Source organism: Bos taurus, chromosome 1 (assembly GCF_002263795.3).
Source record: "Bos taurus isolate L1 Dominette 01449 registration number 42190680 breed Hereford chromosome 1, ARS-UCD2.0, whole genome shotgun sequence".
NCBI lineage: Eukaryota > Metazoa > Chordata > Mammalia > Artiodactyla > Bovidae > Bos > Bos taurus.
The window spans coordinates 150,879,930-150,902,686 of record NC_037328.1 but is presented as its reverse complement, the minus strand read 5'-3'; the positions used below and the strand labels follow the sequence as shown (position 1 = coordinate 150,902,686).

Here is a 22,757-nt window from a genome sequence, read left to right as displayed (position 1 = left end):
CCTCTCTCTCCAGAGGGAAGGGGTGGGGCTGAATGTTCCAGGTCTCCTATCAAGGCTCTGAGCTTCTGAGACTAGCCTGAATCCATCAGTGGGTCCATCACAAGTCACTTCATTAGAACAAAACATGGTCTTGGGACTCCTGGTGGTTCAGTGGATGGGGCTCCCTGCTCCCAATATGGAAGGTTGGGGTTCCCTGGTGGGGAAACCTGATTTACTGGAGAAGACCCTGATGCTGGGAAAGACTGAAGGCAGGAGGAGAAGGGGACGACAGAGGATGAGATGGTTGGTTGGCATCAGCAACTTGATGGACACAAGTTTGAGTAAACTCCGGGAGTTGATGATGGACAGGGAGGCCTGGTGTGCTGTGGTTCATGGGGTCTCAGAGAGTCAGACATGACTGAGCAACTGAACTGAACTGAGGTGGAAAACCGGATCTGGCTTCCATCCTGCATCTGACTCTGCACCTCTGCTCAGATGCACTACCATTTGAGGGAGCCCTGCCCCCAGGCCTTCTCGGGCCTTCTCTTGCCCATCCCCCAGTCCACACAGCACCTGAAGTGCCTGGGAGCCCAGAGCTCCTGCCCAAACTGTCCCGAGCATCTTTGGGGCCGACGCAGGCTCCTTCCTTGAAATCCATCCCCGTGGCAGGTCCTGTGTGTGCCTTTCTAGACCTGACAGGCGGCCATCAGGGCCGTGTAGACTGGAATGTCCCCGTGATTGTGTCGGGGGCCAGAGCCGGGTTGGGAAGAGAAGCAGGGAGGGAGTGTCCTTTTTCTGTTCTGGCCCCAGCCCCGCAGATATCCAGGCCTTCTCTTAACCATTTGACCGCATTGCCTCCCTAATTACACAGTGCTTATTTTCCTTTTGGCCCTGTGTGCCAGTCCGCACTTGATGCAGTTTTATCTAAAGCAACCCAAATCAAATATTTGTTTCTGTGTAGTAAGCTTTGGCGTTTTCAAAACAGGGATGAAGAAGGGATCGTTTCAGTTTTCAAGATACCCAATAATAAAAGAACACTGGGTTGTGAAATCCAAAGTCATAAACATATACATTACCCAAGGAATTTATTGCAAGAAGTATGTAGTCGAGAAAGGTTTTTTAGACGACACAGATCCAAGTTTTGCAAGGGTTCAAGGGCAAGTAAAGGAGAAAATAAAAGGCTCCTACAGGGATATCAGTGCATCAGGTCATTCAACAATGACCAAATATTTGAGAAATGCTCACTGGAAACACAAAAGTGAATTAGAAGAGCTTTTAAAAAAGCCTCTTTTTTAAAAAGCTTTTAAAAAAGACGAAGAACAGACACCAAAGGACTGCAAAGACAGTTGAGGGTGTTTGTGAAGGGGAGAGACAGTGGGGAAGGTGCCAGAGCCGTCACCTCCTGGGCTTTAGGGCTGCCCCTGCTTAGCTGATGTGGTCTGGAGGATGACAGCACCATTCACATTATCGTTGTTTAGTTGCTAAGTTGTGTCTGACTCTGCGACCCTATGGACTTCAGCACGCCAGGCTTCTCTGCCTCCACTGTCTCCCTGAGTTTGCTCAAATTTGTGTCCGTTGAGTTGGTGATGTTATCCAACCATCTTATCCTCTGCTGCCCACTTCTCCTCCTACCCCCCATCTTTGCCAGCAAAAGGGTCTTTTCCAGTGAGTCAGCTCTTCACATCAGGTGGCCAAAATACTGGAGCTTCAGCTCCATCAGTCCTTCCAATGACTATTCCTTTAGAATGGACTGGTTGGATCTCCTTGCAGTCCAACGGGCTCTCAGGGGTCTTCTCCAGCACCACAGTTCAAAAGCATCAGTTGTTTGGTGCTCATTGACATTGACTGGTCCATATGTTCCTTGAGTTGATGGTGATCCTGGTGGTGATGGAGGTGGTTAGTATCATATACCCTGGCTCCCTAGTGGGAGGGATGGGAGGAGCACTGGTTCCCCGTTTCCCTGCCTTCCTGCCAGTCCGCGTGCCTCTTGCTCTTAAAGGCTTCATGGTGGCACCTCTGTGACTCTCTCCCTCCTCTGGGTACTCTCCATGTCCCTTACCAGGCAGTGTCCCTGGCTGCCTGCTGTCATGACTGAACTCTGAGTATCTGTATCAATTGTTTCCCCTTCTCCATCCCTTGAAGGGCGTGGCTATATTGCATCTGGAATCTATATATCCCCTTCCCCACAGCTTCATCCTTATGCCTTGAAAGTACCCCAGACTTCCTCATAAAAGACATGAGACATAAACAGTCGTTATTAAGTTTATGTCTTACTGGGTTACAGATCGAATGGCCTTTGTGACTTCTGTGATGCATCTGTGGTCTTGGATATCCAGAATGTTGATCCTGTTTCACTGTGCTTAGAAACCCCAGCAGGCTGGCAGAGTCCCATCATGGGAAGTGAGGATTCAGCTTGGAGGGAAGGGCTCCGAGAATCCCAGAGTCTTCTGGTTGAAGTTTCTCGGTTCCTCTTCAGTTTCCCAGCTCATTTTGAGGGTGGGTCAAGGTTTTAGATCATGTCTGGTAGCTCAGACAGACTGGAAAGAATCTCCCTGCAATGCAGGAGACCTGGATTTGATCCCTGGGTTGGGAAGATCCCCTGGAGAAGGGAATGGCAACCCACTCCAGTATTCTTGCCTGGAGAATTCCCTGGATAGAAGAGCCTGGCAGGCTACAGTCCATGGGGTCGTAAAGTCAGACATGGCTGAGTGACTAACACTTTCGTTCTTAGATGAATGGAAATGCTTTATTTGTAGGTTGAGGCGAAGTCAGTTTCTTTTGAAATTCCTATTGGAGTCACCTTTTATCTCTCTAGTTGGGAAAGTCTTGAGGGGCATCTAGGTAACCTGGTTATTAAAAGCATATAGTGTATATTGGTAATTGCCACAAAAATGCCATGGAACACTGTATCTCCAGTCTCAGTGGTTTAAAACAAGGAGCATTTTTTCTGCTCATGAGCCTGTGGGTCTGCCATTCACGTTAACCTTCCTGAGAAGTTTTGGTTTTGTAGTTTCCCTCACGTGCCCCAGGTTTGATGGGCTCTCAGATGGATGATCAGTGGTCTTGGCTGGAGAGATTGGATGACTGGGCTTTTTCCACATGCCTCACATTTGCAAAGCACTAGCCCGGGCAGGTTCCCATGGGGCTAGAGAGTTTCAAGTGGAGACGCTTGGTGTCTCTTGAGACCTGGGCTCTCCTCCTGTGTTCTGTTGGATGAAGCAAGGCCCAGGGGCAGGCCAAGAACCGGGCTTGGGGAAGCAGACCCTACTTAGCAAGAGGAACCCCTGTCACGGGCGGAAGGCACGGACCTGGAGAGGCATGGAGAACTGACGCCCTCTTTTAACCCACCATAGCATGACAGGAAAGTGTGAGCCTGCTAGTCCCCGCCTTCTCTGTGCATCTCCAGCACATGCAGGGCACTTTGGTTTCCTATGTGGGCCGTGAGCCAGTCCCACGCTGAGCAGCCTCACACAACAGCCTACTTGGTGTTTCCCATAATCCCGTACCAGGCTGGACAGTTCTCCTCTCCCGATGTTGCCAGGGGCTGTGGTCATCTGAGACATGATCATGCTGGAGTGTCCAGGGTGGCTCCTCTGTGGGCCTGGCACGTGGGCCGGGTCCCAGCCATGTACCCACCTTGGGCCCCCGCCACATTGCTGTGCCACCCTGGGGCACGGGGACTGGGTTCCCACAGGTGGGAAGGGAGAACTGTGCTCAGGGCCCCCCAGAGCCTCCTTCTGCAGCGTTTCAGGACCAGAGGTGGTTGCTAAGTCTCCTGGGCTTTGAGGGTAGGGGACAGGCTTGTGGTGTGTGTGTGCAGGGGGGAGGGGTAGTGTGGGGCGAGCTTCCTAGGGGGGATGCTGAAGCCTACAAAAAGAACCCTTGTTCCTGAGCATGGGGTTCTGCAGCGGTTGGGTGGGTGGGGGCTTCCTATTGTCTGGAAGCCCTGAGGAGGCTGTCCTGGGGGAGTCGAAGGAATTCCCCCACTCCCCAGGGGAGCCAGTTCCGAGAGATCTCTGGCCAGGCCCCCGTGCTCTGTCCTCTTCCCCCTAGTTTGCCAAGAACGTGGGTTAGCTTCAACCATTCCCCAAGTCAATTTCAAGACCTTGCTTCATTCCTTTTGCATATTTAGCAACTATTATCCCCCAGAGGACTTACTTTTGACTTGAAGGGGGAATTGCATATTTCCCAGGATCAAGAAATTTGGCTTTAGGAAAAAATAATGTCTGAGGTTCCAAGTTTGTTATCTTCCTGAACAACCAAGCTCCCTCTGTTCTTGGGACTTACAGCCACCTGGGGGATAGACTCCACCCCACCCACCCCACCCCCAAGCATTAGGGCTTCCCTGGTGGCTCAGAGGTCAAGACTCCACCTACCAATCCATTGAGACCCTGGAGACACGGGTGTAATCCCTGGGTCTGGAAGATCTCCTGAAGAAGGAAACAGCAGCCCATTCCAGTGTTCTTGCCTGGGAAATCCCATGGACAGAAGAGCCTGGCAGGCTGCAGTCCGTGGGGTCACAGAGAGTTAGACACGACTGAGTGATGAACACGCACACACCCCCAAGCATGCAGACCTGAAGATGAAGGCATCCCATGAGAGGCCGAGCTGTGTCGAAAGTGGATGTGTTTGTACCTCGAGAGGGTCAGAAAGCCTGGATTACAGATGTACTCCCGTGAGAGCCCCAGCAGACCCCCCCGGAGTGATGTGTTTACAAGCAAACTTGGAAGTCTGCGTTTGTGTCTGTCTTCCTGTCATCAAGTTGCTTGTTTTCATTCTGAAGTTTACTACTGCTCAGAGTCAGAGGCCTGATTTACGAAAAAGAAAACACACAACAGTAACTGTTAAACAAAAAGTGATCCCACCTAAGAACATAAATTAGAAAAAGTTGTTTTCAGTGCCAGAAAGCAACCGATGGCTAAGACCTACAGAAGCCCAGGGCTGATTGGGGAAACGGTGCCTGGAGCCCTGAGAAAGGGTCCTGAGGATGGGAGAGGTTCCCCCTGGGATCAGCTTTGGCTGGACTATGGCCAGGAATGGAGGGGGCCTGCAGTGGGTGGTGGGTAGCTGCGGGGAAGAAGTACCACTGCCCTTCTCTCCTCCCGCCCCCCTGAGCAGCAGACAGTGTCCCATTGGTCGGACTTGATCGGGCCCAGAAGGCAAGGGCGCTCAGCTGAGGTCGTCTGTAGGGGTCAACTCTGGGGGGCACTGGCAGGCTGTGGGGGGTGGAAAGTGGAGACTGGTTCTGGGGTGGGAAGGCAGAAAAGAACCGCAGCATGCTGGTTTGTAACCTGAAGAAAGGAGTATCCTGGGTGAAGTCTTTATCCCTAGAATACTGGTATCATAACATTTAATTCATGTGGGTTTAAATTGTCAGTACATTAAATTATCTTCACAGTACAGGGTGAAACCTGTTAATTATGTGAAACCGAAGATCCTTTTGGGTCTTGGTGTCAGGCCAGTCTGACCTGAATCCCGGCACTGTTTCTTATTAAGCATGTGATCTTGGAGAAGTTAGTGACTTCCCTGGGTGTCCACAGGCTTCCCCGGTGGCACAGTGGTAAAGAATCTGCCTGCCAGTGCAGGAGATGCAAGAGACAAGGGGTTCGATCCCTGGGTTGGGAAGATCCCCGGGAGGGGAGCATGAAAACCCACTCTGGTATTCTTGCCTGGAGAATCCCATGGACAGAGGAGCCTGGTGGGCTACAGTCTGTCCATAGAGTTTCGAAGAGTCAGACATGACTGAGCACTTGAGCAATCATGAAGCTTACAGATGTGTGTTGCTGTTCAGTTGCTCAGTCACATCTGACTGACTGTGACCCCATGGACTGCAGCACGCCAGGCTTCCTTGTCCTTCACCATCTTCTGGAGCTTGCTTAAACTCCTGTCTTTGAGTCAATGATGCATCCAATCATCTCATCCTCTGTCACCCCCTTCTCCTCCTGTCTTCAATCTTTCCCAACATCAGGGTCTTTTCCAGTGAGTTGACTCTTTGCATAAGGTGGCCAAAGTACAGATATATAGATGATATTAGTTTGGGTAGAAATATCAGAGTCCAATTCTATCAATACAATAGTAATTATCATTTTGGGGGGTCTCATTTCTTCCTTTGAATGATTGCTCATAGATGCTGCTCATGTAAAATGATGTGTATCAACTGAATTTGACTTGAATTTTGGGGAGCTTGACATCTTACGGTTTTGGGGATTAAAACTAAATGTTATTCCCGACATAAGAGAAGTCAGGTTTCTGGTCACTTCATTCACTGTCCATATCTAAAGGCAAACATCTGAGGAGACCTTCACTGTTCACCTAAAACTGTCACAACATTGTTAATCATTATATGTGCTCAGTCGTGTCCGACTCTTTGCGGCCCCGTGGACTGTAGCCCGCCAGGCTCCTCTATGGGAATATTCCAGCAAGAATACTGGAGTGGGAAGCCATTTCCTCCTCCAGGGGACCTTTCCGACCCAGGGATCGAACTCATGTCTCCTGCGTCTCCAGATTCTTTACCAGCTGGGAAGCCCCGTTAATTGGCTATTGCTGTTGTTGTTCAGTGGCTTAGTTGCGTCTGACTCTTGGCGACCCTGTGGACTGCAGCACACGAGGCTTCCCTGTCCTTCCTCATCGGTTATACTCCAATGCAAAATAATTTTTTTTTTTAAAGGCAAACATTTAATGCAGGGCTGGGATTTCTTTACTGTTGTGTGTGTGTGCTGTGTTCAGTCCTGATGGAACACAGAACACAGATTCGTGGCTGCTTACGGCTGTTTATGACACCCCTTTGTGTCTCCTAGCTGCCTGGGATGCTGAGTGAATGGTAGCCGCGCTCGCCTCCTGAAGGTCATGATTCAGACTGTCCCAGACCCAGCAGCTCATATCAAGGTAGGTTCCATCCTGGCCACAAAACTGCCCTGACTTCCTCCTTGACTGGATTTTCAGACCTCTGCCCACCTCTCAGTGAGTACCAGGGTCAGCCGTCTACAGCTGTGAGCCAAACCCAGTCCACTGTCTGTTTTTCCACAGCTCAGGAGCTAAGAAAATGCCTTTCACATTTTTAAATGGTTGAAAAAAAAAATCAAAAGCATATTTCGCAGTGCATGTAAATGATGGAAATTTAGATTTCATTGTGCCGAAGGAGTGTTCTCCTGGGCTCTAGCCATGCTCATTTCCATGCCGTCAGGGGCTGCTTCCACGCTGTCATGGCAGAGTTGAGCCCTTCCAACTTGGGAGACCATATGGGCTGCAAAGCTGACAGTATTTACTATCTGATTCTTTGCAGGGAAGGAGAGCTGACCCCTGAGTTAGCATCGAAAACCACATCCAAACTCTCTGACTTCTGTTCTAATTCCATCTCTTTGACGCTTCCCGAGGTTACCTAGGGAGAGACGGGAGGGGTGGAGGCCCGGGTTTCCAGCGCTCAGCTGCCGTGTTATCGGGGCACCCCGACACTTCAGCAGCTCGTCACCCACACCTGCCCCCCTCCTCTGCCCACTGACAGCTCTTCTGCGGGCTCTGGAGGTGAGAGAACTGAGGGGCTGAGACTCGAGCCAAGGCAAGTCCCTGCAAGGAAGCCGGCCCGTTCCTTTTAGGGCTCCGCGTCCACATGGTTGCAGCCACCGGGAGGAAATGAAGTGATGGTTTTCATATACTTGACCCAAATAAAAGTTACAGAAAACGTTGGGGCTTGAGCTACATCAGCCAGATAGGCTGTCTGCACCTGCCCTGGTTGGTTCAGCTGTCTGCATTGGCCCAACTCGCTCACTGCCTTGCCAGTTCCTGACTTTCCCCATATAAATTCATTTCCCCAAGTGGCCTGGTCTGTTTTTTTTTTTTTTTTTTTTCTAATTTTTACTTTTTACCTGAAACATTTATTGAAAATTGAAAATGGCTTATAAAGGAGAAAGTTTATGGTATTGAACGATTTTACCATTTTGGGGGGGTTACTAAAACATAAAACACCCTCCGAAGTGACGTGTACACACGCATTTACATACACGTGTGCATTTTAAAAGCAGTGTATCTGGAAAAGTGTTGTGTACCATGTGCAACTCACGTTCACACACATTTGATTTCTTTGAGAATGGAATTAGAAGTAATGAGTTTTAAGTGTGTGTTTTTTTTTTATAGCTTTGTGGGTGTTCTTGCAAGTGTGAGAAATACAGGGAGTCCAAAGGGTGTGGAGGATGCTAGATTTCTTCCAGGGACTGAGAGGAGAGGACCTTCTGGCAGACACTATCGTCTGATTTCTGTGTGACGGTTTATTGGGGTATGGCTGCTATGTCTACAGAAACACAAGTGGGAAGACTCTTGTGGCGGTGATAAGGTTTCTTCAGAAATATCTGGAACGTGTTTGGTGAGTGTGTTTGTGCTACACCCAGATGGAGGAGGGGACCTTTTTTCTTTTCAGTCTCTGTTAATCACGAAGCCACAGGTTGCAAAGAGAAGCTCTCGGAGAAGGAAAGTGACACAAGAAATATCTTCTGAAGCTCAGAGTATGAGCAGCAACAACTGAAATTCATTTTGACTGGCGTTTTATTTGTAACCAACCAGAAGGAAAAGATGAGGTCAGCAAGAAATTATTGCAGATTTTTAAAGTTAATTTATCCAGTCCAAACAGACAACTCTGAGAAACACAATCCCTGTAAATGTCTTCAGGAGAAACGTTCTGTATTTGATCTCAGAAGTAAGCTATGTTTTCAGCTCTGATTTATCTTATTATCTTCATATTGCTTAATGTAAATGTAAGTGAAGGATAATTTTGAGAAATGGTAACCTTGAGAGTTTCTTAGAAACAAATTTCAACTCAAATTGCTTCTGTGTCTTTGAAGATGAACTGGCAATTTAGAGAGGCAGATAGTAATAGCCGATGTTGGCTCTGAGATAGAATTCTATTAAAGCCATTTGCTTCTCTTGTAAATCTATCAAATTCCACCTACTGAAATTTTAATAATTATTCCTGGACTTCCTTTTTTTTCCGTATATGGAATTGGTGTCCTTGACAACAGTCAGGAAAATAAGACTGCTTTCTACTGTTTCCTTAAAATACCCAGTTTGGGGAGTTTACTCAGTAAAATTTTCTGTGCTGAGATGTTTCTGGTTCTGGACTAAGGGACACAGCTCTTATTTCTCAGAGAGGAAGTTCTTATAAATGACACATGACAAGGTTCACTTGATATGTTAATGCAGAGAGTGGAAGAGTTTGTTTTTGGCTCACTGCTCCAGAAATGTTTTTCTCATCTGAAAAGTACTTGAATTCTCTGCAGAATTGACTTCACATGGCAGTTGTGCTGGGAGACAGCCATAAAGACTTTATGCATCCTTCGTACCCCTGCATAGGCTGATCTGGAGGAGAGAAATGATCCTTTTGTATTAGGAAATGTATCCCACATAGCTTCCTATAGTTCTTTCCTGCCAGAGCAAATTACTCTTATCCTTTCTATATTGAAAGAGCTGGAAATGATTTTACAAAGGAGGGATGGTAAATAATTATGAAATGTTAGTCTTGACTTACATAATGGCACGGTCGTGGCAGTTAGTTTACAAGGAAAGTGAACCGAACTTTAAATGTATTTTTAGCCTATTCTTCATTGATGAGAATAGTAAGTTATTAAGCACATTTTATTTGTCTTTCTTTTCCGGCCCTTCCAAGCACATTTTTGGAGAAGGAAATCGCAACCCACTCCAGTATTCTTGCCTAGAGAATCCCGTGGACAGAGGAGCCTAGTGGGCTGCCGTCTGTGGGGTCGCACAGAGTCGGATGTGACTGAAGAGACTGAACACAGATGCATGCATTGGAGAAGGAAATGGCAACCCACTCCAGCGTTCTTGCCTGGAGAATCCCAGGGACGGGGGAGCCTGGTGGACTGCCGTCTGTGGGGTCGCACAGAGTTGGACACGACTGAAGCGAGTTAGCAGCAGCAGCCAAGCACTTTTTATTTATTTATTTAAGTCTGCGCTGGGTGTCCGTTGCTTCGAGCACGCTTTCTCTAGTCGCACAGTCTGCACCGCAGCACGGGGCCTCTCCGTACCGTGGTTTTTTGTTGTTGTTGCAGAGCACAGGCTCTAGAGACCTGCCTCAGGAGTTGTGACACATGCGCTTGGGCTTACTTGTCCTTCAGCACGTGGGATCTTTGCGGACCAGGGATGGAGCCTGTGTCCCCTGCATTGGCAGGTCAATTCTTAACCACTGGACCACCAGGGAAGGCTCAAGCACGTTCTTGTGATAAAAATTACGGTGTCACAACAGTATGCACTTAGCTGGTTAGGTCATGTGACCTTTCTGTTGCTCTGCTAACGGGTAGCACCTTTTACCACCAAAGATGGATCCGGACTCTTTTCCCTGTTAACTGCAGCCAAACTCATACTGCTTGCTGCATGACAGGCTAATAAATTCAGAGATAAGTGGTGAGTTGTTGGAGCAATTAATAGTGCTTTAATTCAGAAAGCCAGCAGACGGAGAAGATGGTGGACTAGTGTCCTAAAGAACTCGGGCCTCTTTTTTTCTAAAAAAAGGGGGCGTGGGAGGTGGTGAGCCTCATTGTTGTGAACTTCTTGGTGTGGGAATCCTTTGCTCTTGCAGCTGCCTGCCTAGGTCTTGTAACAGTGTTCCTATAAACTTCCAATGAGACAGTTGTTGCTTTCTGCTCTGGAACTTTTTATCTCTGCGAATGGGGAAGTGCTGTACCTTCAAAGGTTAGAGGCTTGAGAATGGGCTTTTCTGTATGTTTCCGGCTAAGTTTTTACAAAGGTGCTGGCCAGCATGACTAAGCACAGGCCACAAAGTCCAATGTGGAGTTGTTTCCTATTTCCTGTTACATCCTGAGCAGGGAAAAAAGACTAGAAAATCCATTTTATTAGGATTTGGCGAAGATTTCGGTAATGGATTCTCATTCTGATAAAGGAGTTCCCCATGTTTGGTGTTGCATTTCCTCATAAGAGCTCTGTTTTAATGTTTCCTTTTACTAACATTGGATGAAGAGGATCAGCAGAGTAGTGAAGTTTATGACTTTAAAGAGATGTCCAATTGGTACCTTTAGTTATCGTTTCCTTTGCCATTCACCAGCTACCCACTTGGAATACTATACAGTTTTGAACCGGCCAAAGGAGGATGGGACTGAAAGGGAAAGGGTCTGAATTTTAGTTCTACCCTGTGGATCACAGGGTGTGTGACCTCACAATGCTGGTTCCTGAAACTCCCTGAGCCGTGTGTTTTTGGCAAAGTTCATGACGTGGGTCCTGGCCTCCTAGGACCTGATTTAATTCCCTCTCTATCATTGTGAACTCGGTGATGTTGAACGACTTCCTTAATCTCTCTGCTTGGTTTCCTCTTTTCTGAAGCGGAAGTGCCTACTTTGGGGATTAGTGTGAGGATTTAGTGATCTGTTATTACAAGTAATGCAGCTAGACCCCGCCAGGAGCTCCTGTGGTTGGTAAAATGAGGGTACCATATCCATATTGAAGAATTCACAGTGTCATCGTGTCTGATTTACATAGAGCCACGTGGATACCTCTTAGAAAATACTGAGTGAAAAAAAAAAATCTAAAACAGGATGAGCTCAGTGGCACAGTACTATTTACGTAGAGGGAAGCACACGCACTTCCCAAACATCATGTACTTTTCATGGATACGTGTGGACCTGAAACATCGTGACCACATCCAAGGGAATGAGTGCATGTATGGGACATGTTGGCTAGTTGGCTAAATGACTAGTTGGCTAGTTACTCTGAGAGGTGGTTGAGGGATAAGGGATAGATATAACGTCAATTATATTACATATAATGACAATTACTGTCATAGAGCTATGGAAGTGGTACAGAGAGTCCTTCCCTCCACACTGGTGCCAAGCTGGTATAATACCAACTGTACTTTGTTACTAGTTTCGCGTTGCCTATGTAAGCTAATCATGCTCCAGCAGGTCTGCCCCTAGTATATGCCCTATTGCACACGGGTGCCAGGAAACATGCATAAGCAAACAACTAGAACCACCCAAATGCCCACCAGGAGAAAGGATAAATGAATTACAGTCTGCCCCCCAAGGAATACTACACAGCGGCGAAGAATAAACTACAAGCATTTAGCTGTGTCTGTGTATCCGTGTGTGTGATTCTCAAGGTTGGGTGAAAAAAAAAGTCACAGCAGAATAAATAGAGTATGATTCCGCATATAAAGATCAAAAAGAGGAGAAACTACAAAACATATGTTGTTCAGAGACACACACATATGTGGCAAAAAGAAGAACAGAGGCGCAACATGCATATAATAATTCAGGACAGAAAAACATGCCTTGTCAGGGAGGGCAAGGCTTGGGGGAGGGACTCGGGTTGGGGGGAGTTCTGAGGTCGTGGCGTTGCCTGTGCCGGCTGAGTTCAGGTGAGAATGTTTGCTCCGCATTCTTTAACTTGCACAGTGTCACATATCCTGTTTGTGTAAGAGTGATATTTACAGTAAAGAAGGTAAGTTGCTGAAAGAGGAGGATGGGAAGATGGAGGTGGGTGGCTCAGGACGGCATCACGTTTGGGAAGACACTTTCTAATTGTAAACCCTTGATGCTCGCCGTAGCAGAGAGAGACCGCTTGGTCCATCGCTGGTCTGGCTGCTGAGGAGGGTAGGAGCCAGCTCTGGTTACGTGGCGTCTGGGCAGGGGACCGTGGTGACGGGCTGGGCCAGCCCCGAACCTGAGCGTGGGGCTCTCCAGGCTCTTTGCTCTGCTCTTTTGTTTTTAAATTAGACAATAGTTGATTTGCAGGGTATGTTAATGTCTGCTATATGGCACCGTGATTCAGTTATCCACGTACATACACATTCTTTTCTCGCTTCTTTTCCATTATTGTATATCACTGGTCCTTGAATAGAGTTCCCTGTGCTACACAGTGGGACTTCTTAGTTTACCCATTCTCTGTATAACAGTTTGCATCTGCTAACCCCAGACTCCCAATGCCCCCCTCCTTTAGCCACCACCCGCCCCCCCCGCTGCCCCCGGCAACTAAATGTCTGTTCAGTCCATTGGTCATTTCCAAGTTGAGTGAGTCCACCCGCCTTTAGCTCTTTGAGTGACTTCATTGCATCCTTTTGCAACAAGGAATCTCTCTCTGATTCACTTGTTCATTCATTCAAACATTTTTTATCAAAGCCTTCTGTGTACTTGAAATGGGTTGGGGGTGTAGGTTAGGGTTAGGTGTAGGTGGCTCAGTCATATCTGGCTCTTTGTGACCCCATGACTGTAGCCCACCAGGCTCCTCTGCCCATGGGATTCTCGGGCAGGGTACTGGAGTGGGTTGCCATGCCCTTCTCCAGGGGATATTCCCAACCCAGGGGTTGCACCCGGGTCTCCTGCATGGCAGGCAGATTCTTTACCATCTGAGCCACCAGGGAAGCCTGGATATGGGAATAAGAGACCATAAAGACACAGTGTCTGCAGTCCGGGGCAGAAGATACGTGTTCCCCAAACACATGTTCTGGGACACGGCCCAGGGCAGAGGCTGGACCTCCCCCCACCACCTCACCCATCCCAGCTGGTCCTGAGGCAAGCCCTGTGCTGGGCCAGTGTGGCTTCTGCCTGGGGACAGACAGCCTGGCGGTCTTCCTGGGGGTTCCACCGTGCTGGTCCAGGTGGAGCGTCAGGGGCTTCAGACTGTGCCCCACTTGATAGCTCCCAGGTCGGGCCCACGAGCTGCCTCGTCTAGAAATGCCTGGAGCCTGTTCCTGCTCTGTGGTCCAGAGGAGCACGCCGGGCTCAGGCCTGGGGTCCACGGCCAGCGAGCCTCCAGCTCCTGCTCCCAGGGTTTCGTGTGAGGATCAGTCGCAGACAGTTGAACACAGGGTAGTCTGCTCTGCTTTCTAGTTGCTTCCACATGTGGAGAAGGATTGAAAAATCGACTTTCTCTGGATTTGTTTCTAATTATCATTTTTTTCCCTTTCCTGTTCCTTTCCCCTTTAACGTTTATATATTTTTTGGCCCATTTTTTAGAAGTGGGTTGGGGCCAGATGGTCTAGGTTTGAAGCCTGGCACTATTACTTAATCGTAAAGAAGGCTGTGTGCTGAAGAATGGATGCTTTCGAATTGTGGTGTTGGAGAAGACTCTTGAGAGTCCCTTGGACAGAAAGGAGATCCAACAAGTCCATCCTAAAGGAAATCAGTCCTGAATGTTCATTGGAAGGACTTATGCTGAAGCTGAAAATCCAGTACTTTGGCCACCTGATGCGAAGAACTGACGCATTGGAAAAGACCCTGATGGTGGGAAAGACTGAAGACGAGAGGAGAAGGGGACGGCAGAGGATGAGATGGTTGGATGGCATCACCAACTTGATGGATGTGAGTTTGAGCAACCTCTGGGAGATGAAGGACAGGGAAGCCTGGTGTGCTACAGTAAATGGGGTTGCAAAGAGTCAGACACAACTTAGCGACTGAACAACAGACAACACTTATCAGTTGCCGCAGTTGTAACTTGGGGATAGATAGTGTACCTACCTCATAGGATCATGAGGATTAAATTAGTTAATGTTAATGCTTTTCAAGCACTCAGAACAGTGCTTGGCTCCCATTAAACACTTATTATAACATCACATGGTCTTCGCTTATAGCCCAGCTGGTAAAGAATCTGCCTGCAATGCGGGAGACCTGGGTTCAATCCCTGAGCTGGGAAGATTCCCCTGGAGAAGGGAAAGGCTACCCACTCCAGGATTCTGGCCTGGAGAATTCCAAGGACTGTATAGTCCATGGGGTGGCAAAGTGTCTGACACGACTGATCAACTTTCACTTTTATAACATCACACATTATTATCAATATATTGCAATATCATTAATATCCTTAATTATATAATGTATTATTAATATATGATGCAGTATATTATATATTGTTGAGTTTTATAGTAATTGTATAATATATTTTTATATTGTTTATATATATTACTGATAAGCTTGATAATATATTATTAACACTTTATTACCCAGGTGGCACAGTGATAAACAATCTGCCTGTAACGCAGAAGATACAAAAGACACGGGTTTGATCTCTGGGTTGGGAAGATCCACTGGAGAAGGAAATGGCAACCCACTCCAGTATTCTTGCCTGGGAAATCCCATGGACGGAGGAGCCTGGTGGGCTACAGTCCACCACGAGGTTGGAAAGAGTTGGACACAATTGAGCGACTTAGTACACACATATATAATTAATATGTTATTAATGTGTTATACATTAATATATTAACTGTCGCCAATAACATCACAGTATATTATTATTAAAAACTAAAGCAGTTGTGTATTATTATATTATTAATGTATAATATTATAAATATATTAGCATACACTTACAGAGTGATAGTAAGAGGGGAGAATGAAAAAGGGAATATTCTGGAAATAGCTGTAAAGATAACAGGGTCAGTAGTTGCCAGGAAGTCCACTGCTGGACTGCCTTCTTTCCCAGATGACTCCATGGCTGCCTCTCTGGAAGCAATGCTAAATATTTCTGACCATAAAAGATGCTAAACTTAAACCCTGTTTGCATTTCATAGAAGGAAGGGTCTGAAAGAGATTTAAGAAGTAGCCAGCATTAAGCACAAGGTCACTGGGAGGCCTGAGAACCCAGCCGATGAGCAGGATGCTTTTAAAGTAACACGAAGCAGATGCAGAAAGTGCCCCAGTCTGCATCTGAGTTAGCGACTGGATGCCTTCTGTGACTTGTCCCGTCACCCTGGAGAAGAGACAAGGGCTCCCAGGTGGGAGCACCCTACCCAGCTCCTACCTGACCCATGGAGGACCCCCTGAACCGTGAGCCTTTTGCACTTCTTTGCAAATCTAATTCATAGTGACTTTGCTTCCCAGGAGGGTGGACTGGTTATCTGTTCGATGACATGCTCAACAGAGGCCCAGAGCTTTCCTCCCTGAATCTGTGTCCTGGGAAGATGATGCGAGCCTTTGACAGGCTACCTGTGTTTTCCTCAGTAAATGAGCTTTGATCACATGCCAATGGGGTTATTTAGCACATCCCTCGACAAACCTGGCTACTCTGGCTGTTTATCACTGCAAGTTCATTTTTGTGTGCTTTCATCTTTCTCTGGGACGGTGGCACTTAATGAAACACAGAAAAGCAAATCTTTGATATTCCCACAATGAATGGAGATGATTTGTGTAACCAGAAGGTAACACTGTTTAAAAATATCAAGATATTCGATATGGCAAAACTGTAGAGGCTTTAACATCCAAAGTCTTACCTGCACATATTCTGGGTGAAGTTTGCTGGAGCAGGGCTGACTTTGTCTCTTGCTACTGACTTCCTGCTCCTCCTTGGGGCTGAGCTCCATCTCTTGGTGGGCGCTGTGCTCAGGGGAAATTCTGGGGGGCTTAATGGCGTGCTCTCCTCCAAACTGGCAACTTCTCATTAAGCTTCAGTGACACTGACTTTCAGGGAGGGCTCCGGCTTTACCAGGGTTATAAATGGGGGTTGGAGGATGTTCAGATCATATGCCTGGAGAATGATTTGTGCATTGTTCATGCTAGGTTTCTCACAGAAGTGGTTCTCAGAAGATAGCCCAGAGATCTAATCAAAATGCAGATTCCTGGGCTCTTTGAGAAAGCTCCATCTCCAGTAAGTTTGGGCTGGACTTAGAGATCTGCATTTTAACAAGCACCTGACGTGTTTCTGTGGACCTTGCTTAGATAATGAATAATTATTAATGATTAACCTCGTCTTACTGGGCTGCGCTCAGACGGTAGAGAATCTGCCTGCAATGCAGGAGACCCAGTGTCAAGATCAGGAAGATTCCCTGGAGAAGGGAATGGCAACCCACTTTAGTATTCTTACCTGGAGAATCCCATGGACGGAGGAGCCTGGTGGGCCACCGTCATGGGGTCGCAAAGAGTCAAACATGACTGAGAGACTAATACTCATTTTTCAGTCTAGTATGATCGTAAGCATTTATCAAAGCAACTGAGGTTTTTTTCTTTTTCTTTTTACACTGGTGGCTTCATTGTTTTGCACTACTGCTCTGAATGTCCTCAGTTCAGTTCAGTTCACTTCAGTCGCTCAGTCGTGTCCGACTCTTTGCGACCCCATGAATCACAGCACGCCAGGCCTCCCTGTCCATCACCAACTCCTGGAGTTCACTCAGACTCACGTCCATCAAGTCAGTGATGCCATCCAGCCATCTCATCTTCTGTCGTCCCCTTCTCCTCCTGCCCCCAATCCGTCCCAGCATCAGAGTCTTTTCCAATGAGTCAACTCTTCCCATGAGGTGGCCAAAGTACTGGAGTTTCAGCTTTCGCATCATTCCTTCCAAAGAAATCCCAGGGCTGATCTCCTTCAGAATGGACTGGTTGGATCTCCTTGCAGTCCAAGGGACTCTCAAGAGTCTTCTCCAACACCACAGTTCAAAAGCATCAGTTCTTCGGTGCTCAGCCTTCTTCACAGTCCAACTCTCACATCCATACATGACCACAGGAAAAACCATAGCCTTGACTAGACAGACCTTTGTTGGCAAAGTAATGTCTCTGCTTTTGAATATGCTATCTAGGTTGGTCATAGCTTTCCTTCCAAGGAGTAAGCATCTTTTAATTTCATGGTTTCAGTCACCATCTGTAGTGATTTTGGAGCCCAGAAAAATAAAGTCTGACACTGTTTCCACTGTTTCCCCATCTATTTCCCGTGAAGTGGTGGGACCGGATGCCATGATCTTCGTTTTCTGAATGTTGAGCTTTAAGCCAACTTTTTCACTCTCCACTTTCACTTTCATCAAGAGGCTTTTGAGTTCCTCTTCACTTTCTGCCATAAAGGTGGTGTCATCTGCATATCTGAGGTTATTGATATTTCTCCCAGCAATCTTGATTCCAACTTGTGTTTCTCCCAGTCCAGTGTTTCTCATGATGTACTCTGCATATAAGTTAAATAAGCAGGGTGACAATATACAGCCTTGACGAACTCCTTTTCCTATTTAGAACCAGCCTGTTGTTCCATGTCCAGTTCTAACTGTTGCTTCCTGACCTGCATACAAATTTCTCAAGAGGCAGGTCAGGTGGTCTGGTATTCCCATCTCTTTCAGAATTTTCCACAGTTGATTGTGATCCACACAGTCAAAGGCCAGACCATCAGGGAAGGGCCCAAATCTTAGAACTCTTTAAGAATTTGGTAAATGCTATGTATTCCTCCATTTCCCCACCACCCAGAATAAGTACAGACATACACGCACATACACACTCTTATATGCTCACAGATCTGTTGCAACCAATTCAGCACCCCCACCCCCCAGCCTCTGGGAGGCCCTGGGATCCCAGGTTATAAGCCCTGTGCTGTTTGTTAATGGAAGCCCTATGGGGTGCAGTTGATAAAGCAGAAAATATATTTCATTTGCACCTAACTCCTGCCAGAAAGACGTGTTGCCTCTTGAAGTCAATGGAATGACAGAGCTCCTTTGAACAATGCTGGTTTAGAGGCACGTTCTTTGTCTAAATTCAGTTCAGATGACAGATCCTCTTCTGCAGTCTTGTGTTCTAGAGTAAAGCTGCTCAAACGTGAATGTCCACACGCATCACCTGGAGACTGGCGTGGACGGGCCTTGGGATTCTGCCCTTCAGACAAGGCCCCTGCTGGCGCTGCTGGCCCGAGCACCGGTCTCTTTCACAGCATGGCCTGGAAGCCCTGGTTTTCAAGCTGCAGGTCACGACCCCTGTGGACGTGAGTCAAAGCTGGTATTGACAAAAGGAAATGGAATGAAATGGGAAAGGGTGGAAGTGTTCAGGGTGCATCGCATACAGCAAGAAAAAGTACTCTTGGAGGATGTTTTAGTTACACATGTGTAGGTGTGTACAGCGGCTTGTGTTACATAACATGATTTCTTACCCTGGATCCATTTGGAAAACAGTCCTCAAAATTTCTGTGGAGTAAGAAATGAGGAAGAAGCACCTCCCCAGTCGTTTTACCCAAAAAAATAGTGGGTTTGCAGGCATAAAATTGCACATGTGTCTCTGTGGATTTTGCTGCTGACTCTGGTATCCAGATGTTGGGATTTTTCCCAAAGCAGGAACTGTAAATAGCAGAGAATTTTTTTTTTTTTTTAATTTTAAAGATCAGATTCCAGGGTTAACAGAAAATCCTGCTTGTGTTTGCCTTAATTGAGAGAATCCATGTTACTTCTGAGAATATGCTTTAGAAAAGTAAACAAACTGAACCAAAGCACGGCTGTTAATTTTTTAGTGATTCTTTGTGGATTTTCTGAAAAGTACCGTTCATTCGCATTCTGCATGAACTGCTAATAGGCTGCTATTATCAGCATCCCAAAATAAACAATAATACCAATTTATATGGACCTCCAGATTAGCCCCATAAAAGTTTACAATAATGGTATTATTGCGCCAACTGAGTTTGAGTCTGATGGAAATATAGACCTCTAAGCATATGATTCTCATATCCTTTGTTTTAAAATCCAAGTTTAATCTGTCTTTATGTTGAAGTTTATCATCGCAGATTAAAAGGGTATGCCCAAAGTAACAGTCAGAAATAAAATTTTTTGTGACTTAATCGTTGTTTGAAAAGTCTGCAATTCAAATTTTTACTTTCCATTATTATTTGAAAAAATAAAAGTTTATATAAATTTACCTATTTTGTTACACATTACAAAAGGGATCTAGAACCTGCCAGTGAGACAAGAGGTGATGGGTGGGTTTCCTATTTGGCTTTCAGAGGAGGGTTGACCTAGAAGAATTAGACAGAAAATAGGCAATGGACATGAGTTTGAGTAAACTCCTGGAGTTGGTGATGGACAGGGGGGCCTGGCATGGTGCAGTCCATGGGGTCGCAGAGTCGGACACAACTGAGTGACTGAACTGAACTAAAAGGCAATATTAGCCATGAACAAAAGCATCAATAAAGAAAACAGACCCAAAGAGAGAGGACATTTTTCTCTTTTGAATAATTTAAACAATATGCTGTTGTTCTTATTCCTTAGTCTGTAGGAATGGAAAATTCACACGTATTCAGTAAAAGGATGTGAAAGCCCCTTTAGTTTATTCCTCAAAAGTGAAATTAGAAAAATATAAAAAAACAACAAAGATTTGCTGTATAGCAGAGGGAGCTATATTCAGTATTTTATAATAACCTATGATGGAAAAGAATCTAAAAAAAAATATGTGTAACTGAACCACTTTGCTGTATACTTGAAACTAACACTCTTGTAAATCAACTGCACTTCAATTTTTTTTTTTTTTTAAGTAGATCAGTGCTTTGCGGCTACTTAGTTTATCAAGTTTACAGTCATTTTGTAAAAAGCTTATAGTCATTTTTGCAATTTTTTAAAATTTTAGTCAGGGCTGTTGAAATACAATGCACTGATAATTAATAAGACAAGACAGAACAAAACAAAAAGCCTTAGGTGACATAAGGCATGCCTGGTGAAGAGATGTGGCTACGAATAAGAAACAAATGACACAACTTTCTTTGTGTGTTGGTTTTTCTCCCCAGCTTTATTGAGGTAAAGTTGGGACGTACCATTGTTTAAGGTTATAAGGTGAGGATTTGCTCCGTGTATGTTGTGAAGTGATTGCTATAATAGGGTTAGTTGATGTCTCCACACCTCACATAATTATCTTTTTCCTTGGGGATGAGAACATTGCAGATCTTAGGAAGCTTCTGGTATACAGTACAGGATTGGGTTAGTCATGCTGTCCATTCGATCCCAGAATTTATTCATCTTGTGACTGCAAATTTATACTCTTTGACCAGTATCTTCCCATTTCCCTTGCCCTGAGCCCCTGGGTTACCACCACTTCACTCTCAATTTCTATGAGTTGGCTTTTTTAGATTACACGTTTAAGTGAAATCGTATAGTATTTGTCTTTCTCTGATTGATTTCACTTCACATAATATCCTGCCAGTTTTTTTCTAAAACACACTCATTAAAATGTATATGTCTTAGAAAACCTTTTGATTGATACAGTATAAATCACTTGAATGATTTATTACATATCTGATGTTACTTTTGCATCACATAAAATTATTTAGATTTGCCCTAAAATATAAATAGTAGCATGTTATATACAGTCCTAATTCTTTTGTGTCATCATGACGATAAAGACATTTCAGTTCTCGGTTCACTCACTGACAGTTAAAGTTAAGATGCTTGTTTATTCCCTTTGATATGGCCCAATAACATGGTTAATTGGAATTGCATGAAATTCAGTTTTTTTGGTATGAAATGATTTTTTAAAATCAACGTCTGGTTGATTTACAGTGTTGTGTTAATTTCTGCTGTCCAGCAAAGTGATTCACTTGTATATACATTTTTTTTCATATTCTTTTCCATTATCATTTATCCCAAGAGACTGGATATAGTTCCCTGCGCTATACAGAAGAGCCTTGTTGTTTATCCATTCTGTGTGCAATATCTAGTTTGCAGCACAACATTTTAATTTCTGGAACGTTGATCTTCAGACTGGGGTGTGGAAAGCCACTTTGCGCTAGCACAGCACCGGTTTTTAGAGCACTGTGTTAGTTGGGTTGCCTGGGAAGCAGATGTTGGAGCAGAATTAGGAATGCAGGAGGATTATTTGCGGGGGAGGGGTCCTCCCGTGAAGGATACAGCAGGGATAGCCGTGGCCAGATGCAGATGGGATCCTCTGACCGACCAGCAACCAGCGGGGAGCCCTGGAGCAGACGGTGCCTCTGGAGTGGTCCAGCGATGGGCAGAAGTGGCCAGGCGCTCGCGCCCTGCTGGGTTCCGTTATGAGTCTGAGACGAGGTGGAGGGGCTGTGAGCACCTGGAGGCTCGGTTCAGGTGAATGCTGGGCTGTCTCCTGAAGGGAGACCTGAGGGGCCCGCCTCTGGGGCTGTCAGGGGCATCTGCAGAAACAAGAACAGCAAGTAGCCACCTCCTGGGAACAGCCCGACAGGGCCATCATTTGCTGGACACTGTTACTCCGTCCTTTATTAAGAGGGGGTTGCAAATTTACCATCTGTAGGACTGTCTTCTGCTGAATAGCAAGTGCCTTGCTGACTGAGTGAGTGAGTGAGTGAAGTGGCTCAGTCGTGTCCGACTCTGCAACCCCATGGACTGTAGCCCACTGGGCTCCTCTGTCCATGGGATTTTCCAGGCAAGAATCCTGGAGTGGATTGCCGTTCCCTTCTCCAGGGGATCTTCCCAAAGTAGGGATGGAACCCAGCTCTCCTGTTTTATCTTCCTTTAGTTTCACTTCTTTTTGGTCTTTACCCTCCTGGGGTCTTTGGGAACTGTGCGAATGGGTAACAGCACCTACCATACCTCTTCGTTTTCCCTTAGGCTGGATTTGGAGAGCCAGAACAGAACACTTAAGGAGACCTGAGAGTCTCACAGAGAAATAAATCAGAGCTGCTGTTTCTTTTAGCTTTGCTTTCCTGTTCTTTATTATTTATTTATTTATTTTAAAATGTAATCTCTCCTTTTATCAACCTTAGTAATCTCATACTGTAAGAAAGTGAAATCACTAAAGGCAGATAACCTTATTGATCTGCTGAGTGTGACCAGAGAAAGGGCCATGGTATAGATGAATGAATTAGGAGGGAGGCACCTAACTCTAGGGGTTTACAGTTGCTAAAAACTTAGGCTTTGTTGGACAATAAGTATCATGTGTTACTCGTGATGGGTACTGATTGCTTGCAGTGACACAAGCAAATCAAGGATAAATGTAACAAGAAAAAAGCAATATGGAAAAATTCAGAAATGTCCAACGATTGCTATTTCTTGGGGGAAACTCTTAGTTGGGCTCCCCTACAAAATGTGAGAACAAGAGAATTTTAGAAAGCAGCAATTTTAA

The 22,757-nt window shown here is 45.9% G+C and overlaps 1 protein-coding gene across 4 annotated transcripts in view; it reads left to right on the top strand.

Moving 5' to 3' along the window:
- Positions 1–22,757, top strand: part of ERG (ETS transcription factor ERG) — a 316,287-nt gene that overhangs the window by 82,510 nt on the left and 211,020 nt on the right. For 3 of the 4 annotated variants that reach the window (XM_059885370.1, XM_059885371.1, XM_059885369.1), the window contains exon 3: positions 6,777–6,864. In XM_059885370.1, the coding sequence (XP_059741353.1) occupies positions 6,826–6,864 (39 nt within the window). In that variant the 5' untranslated portion in view covers positions 6,777–6,825. Of the gene's footprint in view, positions 1–6,776; positions 6,865–22,757 lie in introns of those variants that run through there. The other variant, XM_059885377.1, reaches the window with a different exon arrangement.